Source organism: Pollachius pollachius (genome assembly GCF_949987615.1).
Source record: "Pollachius pollachius genome assembly, chromosome: 3".
Classification (NCBI taxonomy): Eukaryota; Metazoa; Chordata; class Actinopteri; order Gadiformes; family Gadidae; genus Pollachius; species Pollachius pollachius.
This window is the reverse complement of record NC_136936.1, coordinates 3,342,174-3,352,122: the sequence shown is the minus strand read 5'-3', so window position 1 is coordinate 3,352,122 and position 9,949 is coordinate 3,342,174. Positions and strand designations below refer to the sequence as shown.

At 51.7% G+C, this 9,949-nt stretch overlaps 1 protein-coding gene across 1 annotated transcript; it reads left to right on the top strand.

Annotated features, from left to right (window-relative positions):
* The first annotated feature begins 472 nt into the window (after positions 1–472).
* On the top strand, positions 473–7,592 carry hic1 (hypermethylated in cancer 1). Its single transcript, XM_079732723.1, is given in 3 exon segments — positions 473–598; positions 4,754–6,270; positions 6,272–7,592. Coding segments are annotated over 3 exon segments (2,322 nt in total). The 5' UTR covers positions 473–546; the 3' UTR covers positions 7,025–7,592.
* The last annotated feature ends 2,357 nt before the right edge of the window (positions 7,593–9,949 follow it).

Here is a 9,949-nt window from a genome sequence, read left to right as displayed (position 1 = left end):
AAGTGAGTTAAAGCACCGGTGTAATGCACACAGTACCCGGTGTGTTTCTTTAAGGCGATGTGCGTCAGGTTCAGGTCGGGGTCACTCGGAGTTCCTGCCCCCGGTCTTACCTCTTGGTTCTTCATTCGGCTCTCCTGACATCACAGGGGCGACACTACAACACCCAGGGACGCTCAGAGCCTCCGCTATCATCTCTGTGCGCCTTTTCGCGCTCAACTCATCCAACAGCCGAGGAAATCACTGGGCGAAAAAAAAACATTGGAGGAATCTGTTGCTGGTCGAGGGACGCGATTTTTTTGATCGGAGGGGATGCGAACAAAACGAAGAGGAGGGGCAGAGATAGCGAGAGAGAAAGAGGGAGGGAGGGAGAGAGAGCGAAGGAGAGAGAGAAAGGGGTGGGTGGGAGGGCGGACGTAAGGAGCAACAAGAAATTCATATCAATTAATAATAAAAGGAGTTGGCAGACGTGCCTGGAAAACTGGCATGGTTTTTGGAGGCTGGCAGATGAGAGTTGAACGTCAGATATGACTCCAAAAGACTATTGAGATGATCATTAAGGGAGACTTAGATCGGATGGCAGCAGAGATCGGGCATGCAGGTAAGATCCAGTGCCCTGTTTGGGTCTATTCTCCAGCTCTAAGGAACATTTACCAGGAATGATCCTTCAGTCCTTTCTCAGCCTGGATGTGGCGTCCTTTTATTTTTTGGTAACATGTTTTTATCGCCTACTTTAAGACGTTTTAATAGGATATCCTCGCGTTGCACTAACTTCATAGGCTGCTGAAAGTGTTGTGATGTAATTGACAATATCGTTTTAAATTGCCTAAAAAACCAACTCCTAATAGAAGGTAGGCCTGGAGATATTTCATGAATGGATCCTTTTAGACGCTTGGCATATTTTGATCCTCAATGTTTGCTTACTTGATTTATTGGTTTGGTTATTAATGGTGATTAAACTAATGTGACGGTGGGCTAAATTGGCTCGAAGGGTGAGAGCGGTTGGATAGTGCAGCAGCAAGGCCTGTTTTCAGCTTACTACTAATCACTTTAAAAATGGATAATCAAATTCTAATCTCTTATAATTACCAAAATACAATTTAGTACTAAGCAAAAAATGTGTTCAAACTCCAGATGATGGTGAAAATAAAGTGGGTTTTAAATTGTGGTTTCCACTTTAAGTCCAAGTTCATCGACATTTAGTGTTCGTTCGACATTTACGCGTGAGTGGAGATGTGTGTCCTGAGAAATGCGAATTTCTCGAAACGAGAAACAAAATGTCCATAAATGTGGAAGGAAGGCAGAGCTCAAGCTGATTCACAGAAACAGCCGCCTGATATTACACGCATCTGACTTTACACACAGCGCAATAGATCCTATACGATGCCATGGTTCAGAAGCAGGGGGACAGTGGCCCGATGGCTTCTGGTTAACTGCCCGTTATGAGGAGCAGGCTAAGATAAAGCCCGGGCCCTCAGTGAGGATCAATTAGTAAAGTCTGGGGCCCTGCAGCTTCACTAACAACAACACCATTTAATGTATTCTGTACTGTTGCGTTTTTTCTGTTTCTGCCTACTAATAAACGGTAATCTTATTCTGATATATATTTTAATAAGTGTAAAGCCAAACTGTACGAAAAAGTAAAATGTATTGCTAAGTTTGTTATGCATATTAGGCTAAATTCAAAATATAAATCTCATGAAATTAACTAAACCAAGCAAAATCTGTTCTATACGTGAATTTAATTTAATTGAGTAAGTATAATTTGTTCTGTGTATTTAAAATATTAAAAAGTAAAATATTAATTACTATAAATAGGTTATGTAAATAGGAAGATTGTAGACTGAGCCAAATACTGTGTTAATATCAGGGATGGCTCTTAAATTATCATTAACATCGCGCCTCCTGCAAGACCACAGCTAAACCCAACTCAGCCAACTTGTACGCAAGGAAGATTTATGAATGAGAGTTTTGGTGCACATGAAAGTGAAATCGGGGGGTGCAATAGTATTTTATTGATAAATGATGAGCATGGTGTCCGGATAACAGAAACCATACATGGGTGGAACAAAATATGAATCTGTTTTTGATGTTCACTGACGAGACTCTTTTGCCATTCCAGTTTACGCACAATGAAATGGTTCGTCTCTGCGCCCCGGGTTCCAGTTTTCTGCTCTGTGTGGCTTTATACGTCCCAAGCTGTTGTGCATCTCTACAGCATCTTGCCACTTAATGACTAACCCCCCTTTAAACAGCTGGAGCTGATATTTGATAAAAATATATAAATATATTTGATTTTTTCCTTCTGGGGTTTTACATCCCACATATACCGTCAGGTCGTAACACCAACACACAAGGCCGGATTTAAACGCCGTGTCATCACAACATGGGGTTTATGAAGATTGCAATATTAGAAAAAAAACGTTCACTCCCATGTCTATTTCCAATCAGAAGCGACAACGCAGGCCATAAATAGACTTGAGCTCATCCTACAATTCCGTTCATTAATTCATAATTTCTTATCTATTTTCCAATATGCACTGAGAGATTCTATTGCATTTTGCGACACAAACTCAAATAAAAGTAAAATAAGCAGGACAAGGACCCACCTCGTACAGAGGAGCGTTCTCACGAGCGGGTTTTAGGATTAAGGCAGCGGCGTATGCGCTCAGGATTTACACCATGCTGCAATGGACCGTCGTTGTCCGCGCTTTCCAAGTGTCCGAGGGGTTTACTCACCTATATCTTTGGCCAAGTAGCGGTACATTTAATTAAACAGTATGCACCTATAAACAATACACCGGATGTCATCCAGTCGCATCTATGCGAGCAACGTAACATAAAACCGGCGCACTATGAGTTCAGTCTAACTCAGCCTGACACAAATTGTGTTTTGACAGGTGCGTGATGTGAATCAGAGGGGGCATTTAACATTTAATGTTATCAATCTCGACTCATCGGTCTTCTCATAGTCTCGAAGCAACCAAACAATTAATCGACCACCCGTGTCATTCAAATGACATGAGTGATATAACGTGTGTTATTTGCCCTACGGAGTCCACAACGACCCTTTATTCTGCAGTGTTTTAGGGTGAAACCAACAGGTGAGAGTGTGGGACAGTGAGGGGGAGACAGTGAGGGGGAGACAGGAACTGTGACACAGGGAGTGTGAGACGCGTGCTACAGAGAGACCCTCACTAAACGCTGCCGTCCGATATATACCAAAGATATACGATTGGAGTCTCCCCATCATCGATAACAAAAGTAGTCACGTATGGATTGACAGGACTAAATTCTCATAGACCAGGTTTAGCAATGCTTAATTATTCTTAATGTTAAATGTGCTTCCTGAGATTAAAGACTTAAACTAATTCAGCCATATTATATTTGACAAGGATACCTTAACTGTTAGTTTCAATTATATTGCTCCACTTTGGTTTATGCTTTTGCCATTTATACATTTGTCTAGCAGTGTGTGTTTGTGTGTGTTTGTGTGCGTGTGTGTGTGTTTGTGTGTGTGTGTGTGTGCATGTGTGTGTAGGTGTGTATTCGCTTGAGTGCATTTGTGCAATCTTTTTTTCCAATTGAGTGTAAAGACATCTGTGTGTGTGGTGTAAGTGTGTGTGTGTGTGTGTGTGTGTGTGTGTGTGTGTGTGTATGTGTGTGTGTGTGTTTGTGTGTAAATGAGTGCTGCGTGTGTATGGGGATGGTGTGTATGTGTGTGTGTGTGTGTTTGTGTGTGTGAGTTAGTTTTGTTAGTGTATGAGTGCCCTGTGTGTGTGTGTGTGTGTGTGTGTGTGTGTGTTGTGTAAGTGCATGAGTGCCCTGTGTGTCTCTGTGTGTGTGCGTGAGTGAGTGACTGTGTGTGTTGTGTGCGTGTACGAGTGCCCTGTGTGTGTGTGTGTATGCGTGTGTGTGTGTGTACATTAGAGTTGAGTTCATCCCCAGATAAATCAGTGGGCTATCTTATGCGACCATGATTTAGCAGCGAGCTGCGCAGTGTTCCTTATATGACTGGGCAGAAGGAGAGCTGAAAGGCCTATCTGTTTTTGGATGTGTGTCTCCAACCCACAGGTTATATCTGCTGTTCATCACGGCTTGCGTAACGCTCAGTACTGCTCGTCTCAGACTCTGCACAACTTCTGGAATATTTTATCTGGTAGTCGGCAGCTAGAAAACACACATATATGTGTGTGCAGAAAAAATAAAAAGGGGAAAGACTGAAAAGTATATCTGAGAAGAAAGACGCAGAGGAAGTGAGCGTTTAGATTTGTGATAGCAAATAGCGACCGATTTCCCTTTAGCAAACGCTTACTTTGGGTTGGTTTTAATAACCGTCACATTAATGATGTTTCCTCATGCTTTATCTCGAGTGAATACGAGATAACAGACGATTAAAGCCTGAATACTTACTTGAAATATCAACAAATGAGAATGATAAATTCTCCACAAAAATCCCTATTATTTAAAAGAAACATCTCATGGTAAAGCACCTTTGAATAATCAAACAAAACAAAACAAAACAAAATGACGTGATGTGAAAAAAGTGACTTTCACATCATGCCGTTACTAGAAGTGACTCGTGCGACCATTTTTGACCTCAAAGGTGTTCGGGCGCCCACGCCTCCCAGCGTTTTCACACCAACACACACTAGCACAACCGCCCCGCCTTCGGGCTTGTTGCTCTCACATCCTCCGAGGACGATGCTACTACGCTCGCTGTGATGTAACGCCCGCCGCTTCCTGTGCCTTGCAGGTGGCAGTCTGAAGACGATGCTGGACGCCATGGAAGTTCCAAGTCACGCTAGGCACCTCCTCCTGCAGCTCAACAGCCAGCGCACCAAGGGCTTCCTCTGCGATGTCATCATCGTGGTGCAGAACGCTCTCTTCCGAGCCCACAAGAACATCCTGGCCGCCAGCAGCCTCTATCTCAAGTCCCTGGTCGTCCACGACAACCTCATCAACCTGGACCACGAGATGGTGAGCCCGGGGGTCTTCCGCGTCGTCCTGGACTACATCTACACGGGCCGCCTCTGCGACGCCGACCCCGCCTCCCCGGCCGAGCCCAACCTGGCCGCCGTGCTGGCCGCCGCCAGCTACCTGCAGCTGCTGGACCTGGTGGCGCTGTGCAAGAAGAAGCTCAAGAGGAACGGCAAGTACCCCCCGCGCCAGGCCCCCGCCTTCCTGCCCTACGGCAAGATGGGGCCCGTCGGCATGGGGGTCATGGGGGGCGCTGGCCGGTACCGGGTCTCCACCCCGGTCATCCAGCCCTGCCCCCCCGGCGGGGCGGTGAACAGCCACACCCCCCGCCCCCCTCCCCTGGAGGACATGGCCCCCCACCCGCTGGCCGTCCACGCCGGGGAGCTGTACGCGCCCTCCTCCACCCAGGGGTCCCCCGTGTTCCCCGCCCTGCTGCCCTCGCAGCTCGGCCTGCGCTCGGCGCACCCGGACAGGAACCGCTCGCCCGTCTACGGCCTGGACCTCTCCAAGAAGAGCCCCGGCTCCCAGTCCCAGCACGCCCCGTCGCAGTCGCACCTGGCCGGCGCCCCGCCCCACGGCGAGGAGCGGGAGGGCGCCCGCAGCGCACGGACCAGCCCCACGCCGGGCGCCAACGGCCGGGCGTACTCGCTGGAGAAGATGGAGACGGCGGACCAGCCGGGCTCCGTCCTCCCTCCGCCCTTCCCCCACCACAACCAGCCCCTCGGCCCGCACCTCCCCCACCTCCACCGCTCCGTCTCCCAGGGCACGGACCCCTACCCGTGCCCCCCCAGCCCGGACACGCCCACCGACGCCGGGGAGCGAGCCCGGGAGATGGGCAACATCTACCGCTGGGTGAAGAACGAGCCGCTGATGTACACGGGCGAGGACGAGGAGGAGGACGAGGACGACGAGGAGGGCGGCGGGCACGGCGAGCAGGACGGCCACCACCACCACCACCAGCACCACAACCACCTGAAGGGCGGCGGCGAGGAGAGCGAGGGGGCCGACGACAAGAGCGGCTCGGGCAGCGAGGAGACGGGCAGCAGCGAGGGGCGACCCTCCCCGACGGGGAACATGAGGCGCTTCCACATGCCCTACGAGCCCGAGAGCTTCGGAGACAACCTCTACGTCTGCATCCCTTGCGACAAGGGCTTCCCCAGCTCGGAGCAGCTCAACGCGCACGTGGAGACGCACACCGAGGAGGAGCTGTACGGCAACTCCGGCATGGACACGGGCAACGGCAACAGCAACGGCAAGAGCGGCGGCGGCGGCGGCGGCGGCGGCACCAACGGCTACGGAGGCCCTGAGCAGCGGCGGCGGCGGCGGCCTGTCCCACCTGGAGGGCAAGGCCAGCGGGGGCGGCGGGCTGGGCGAGATGATCCGGCCGTACCGCTGCTCCAACTGCGACAAGTCGTACAAGGACCCCGCCACGCTGCGGCAGCACGAGAAGACCCACTGGCTCACCCGGCCGTACCCCTGCAGCATCTGCGGCAAGAAGTTCACCCAGCGCGGCACCATGACGCGGCACATGCGCAGCCACCTGGGCCTGAAGCCGTTCGCCTGCGACGCCTGCGGCATGCGCTTCACCCGGCAGTACCGCCTCACCGAGCACATGCGCATCCACTCCGGGGAGAAGCCGTACGAGTGCCAGGTGTGCGGCGGCAAGTTTGCGCAGCAGCGCAACCTCATCAGCCACATGAAGATGCACAGCGGCGGCGGCGGCGGCGGCGGCGGCGGCGGCGGCGGCGGCGGGCTCACCGCGGACGGCAAGCTGAAGCTGGAGTTCACCGAGGGCATCTACCCGCTGAGCAAGTACACGGCCGAGCACCTGGGGCTGAAGCAGGAGAAGGCCAACGAGCTGCTGATCCAAGCCCAACAGCAGCTGGGCTTGGATGCCAAAGTGATGGAGAGCCTTTACCCCCTGTCCAAACTCGCCGCGGAGCACCTGGGTCTGACCCACGACAAGATGGACGTCCTGGGGCAGCCCCTTCTCCCCCCGCAGCCGCTGTCCGAGGGACGAACCATCGGCCGCTACTCGCCGGGCTAAGAGCGGCGTCCTGTGAGTGACAGCCACTCGTCTCTCTCTCTCTGTGTGCACCGTTTGTCCTGCAGTATTCGAATGACAGTTCACCTCAGTAACTCAGTAACACTCCTGCACCTCAGAACGGGACCGAGGTATGTGGGTCCTGTGAACCGTGTAGTCTCTCTTCAGTGCCTTCCACCACATCCTTGAGTTATGTATCTCAGCGGCCCTTTGAAACGGGGAGTAGCGCACTCTTTTGTGACCAAAACAAGACTCGCTCGAAGCAGTGCAGTATTTATGTGCAGTTTATGCAAACATTTCTTCTTCTTTTTTTTTTTCTACTCCAGCCAATGAGCCAAAGCAACAAATTGAAAATCCAAATGAATTTGCTTTTTATTTATTACTCCAAAGTTGTGAAATCCAAAGAGGACGGTTCTGTTGCAACCCTCCTCCAACCCCTAAACCTGTGTACTTTTAACTGTCGTATGTAAACCAAAAAATGGGAAAGAAGCACATAAAAAGGACAAGATTCAGGGTTGCTGTCAGGACCTGAGCGCAACTTTGGAACCGAAGAAAAAGACTGCAAAGCAACAGGAGGACTTGTTCTTTTTTCTTCTGGTTTCTCAAGTGGGGGGGGGGGGGGGGGGGGGGGGGGGGGGCGACTCTGGGTAGAATTAACATTTTGTAGCCTTCAACCGTCATCGTTCTGCATCCTTAGTCATGCGACAGTGGCCCACGGTGGGGGGGTTACCTTAACCGCCACCGCCGTTAAGGTAATGCAATGTGTTGATTACTCTCCCTCTGGTCGCGACACCTCCTTTATCTGCAAGCACATCCACAACCACGTTACGAAATGGTGACTTTTATCTCTCTAGACACTTTCCGTGCAGCGCTTTACAGCTCCTCATCAAGTACGCATCTGCCTTTTTTTTCTTTCTTTTTTTCTCCGCTACACGGACGGTGCCTTCAGGTTGTTATTAGGAAAGCTGTGAGCAGCCCTCGCAGTGATCTCAGAACTGGGAAATGATTGCACATTCCCCGCTGATGACACTCTAATCCTCGTTCAAGAGTTCAGCTCGCGGCCCGGGGCTGCGTTCGCCGATGGGCGTCGCCCTGCTGAGTTACGTCATGAACGATGCCGTGATGGAACGCCAGGACGGGCACGTGCAGACAGGAAGCGGTCAGGGCCGCTGTCGACAGGAAGACGGACACCTGTCGTCACTTCCCCTGTAGCAATAACGCCGCTCTTCAGCGAAGCGTGGTGGGATTACTATCGTTATATTTTTTTATTCGTATTTTCGGTGACCACCACTTTGCCTTGTGCCACGCCGTCAGATCGTGGGGACGCTTTAGGAAGCGGTCCATCCCTCGGTCCAACCTGCCTTCACGCGCGCGTTTCTCCCGTGCCCGTTTTTTTTTTCACGTGCACGGCTGAGAGCGCTCGGCCGTCGTCGACGGGCCAATAGGAGTGCTCTGAACCGTTGGTGCTGACGGAGAGCTTCATCAGCACTGAGTGCGCCCGCACACACACACACACACACACACACACACACACAAACACACACACACACGTACGCGTGCGCACACTCAGCTGCTAATCTGTTAATGACACGGACACGAGGAGGAGCCTCTGGGCGCTCCCCGGCACCCACGGGTGGCCAGACCCACACACCCCAGCTGCTGTTTCTCCTGATCCCTGTGAAATCTCTCCCTCTCTCAGCCTCTCTCTCTCTCTCTCTCTCTCTCCCTCCCCCTCTCTCTCTCTCCGTCTCCCTCTCTCTCTCCCTCCCTCTCTCAGTCTCTCTCTCTCTCTCTCTCTCTCTCTCTCTCTCCCTCCCTCTCTCAGCCTCTCTCTCTCTCTCTCTCTCTCTCTCCCTCCCCCTCTCTCTCTCTCCGTCTCCCTCTCTCTCTCCCTCCCTCTCTCAGTCTCTCTCTCTCTCTCTCTCTCTCTCTCTCTCCCCTCCCTCTCTCAGCCTCTCTCTCTCTCTCTCTCTCGCTCTCTCTCTCTCAGCCTCTCTCTCTCTCTCTCCCTCCCTCTCTCTCTCCCTCTCTCTCAGCCTCCCTCTCTCTCCCTCCCTCCCTCTCTCTCCCTCCCTCTGTCTCCCTCCCTCTCTCAGTCTCTCTGTCCCTCCCTCTTTCAGTCTCTCTCTCTCTCTCTCTCTCTCTCTCACTCTCTCTCTCCCCCCCTGACGATTCACCAGCGCCTGCCGGCCCGGTCCCCCCCCCATTTCATGCATGCCATTTCAGCCCCTGGTCCTTGTTAACATCCCATAATACCCCAGCGGAGCACGCGTCCCCCCCCCCCCGACTCCGCCCTCTTCCCGATGGTATCAGCCAAACAACAGTGGACGTACTTTTGAACGCTGGCGAAACCAGAGAACAGAGACCACTGAGAGCGGGTGGGCGGTAGAAGAAGAAGAAGAAGGAGAAGAAGAAGAAGAAGAAGGCACTTTTCTGTCCTCTTTTTCAATGGTTCTGTTTGGTTTAGTTTCGTGTTTCCTCTCTCTCTCCCTCTCCGTACTCCCAGAGCTAGCTATTGCCTGTGTGTTGTTATTCTCCTCGTCTTCCTCCTCTCCTCTTCCCGGCCTCCGGCTGGAGATGAGACCACGGGCCGACCACTAGAGCGGCGACGCCAACCTCAGCGAGCGAATGTGAAGACTGTTAAGCCGTACATGCACTGTGATTTATGTAGTGAGTCTGAAAGGCCCGAGACATATAGTCACTTCCAAAGGAAACCGAGTTCAAACAGAGTGAGCGGCGCGCTTCCTCCTGCCATTGCTTTTGTTTTTTTTTGTACGTATGTATCAATAATTTAATAAGGGCTTTGTATCTGTAGCATATGACCATATCAAAACCTGTATTTCTTTTTGTACATTTTTATTTTTTTTTTCCCACACACACTTTTCTTATTTTGGCTGAAATTAGTTTGAGCTAAAAGCAGCGCAGGTC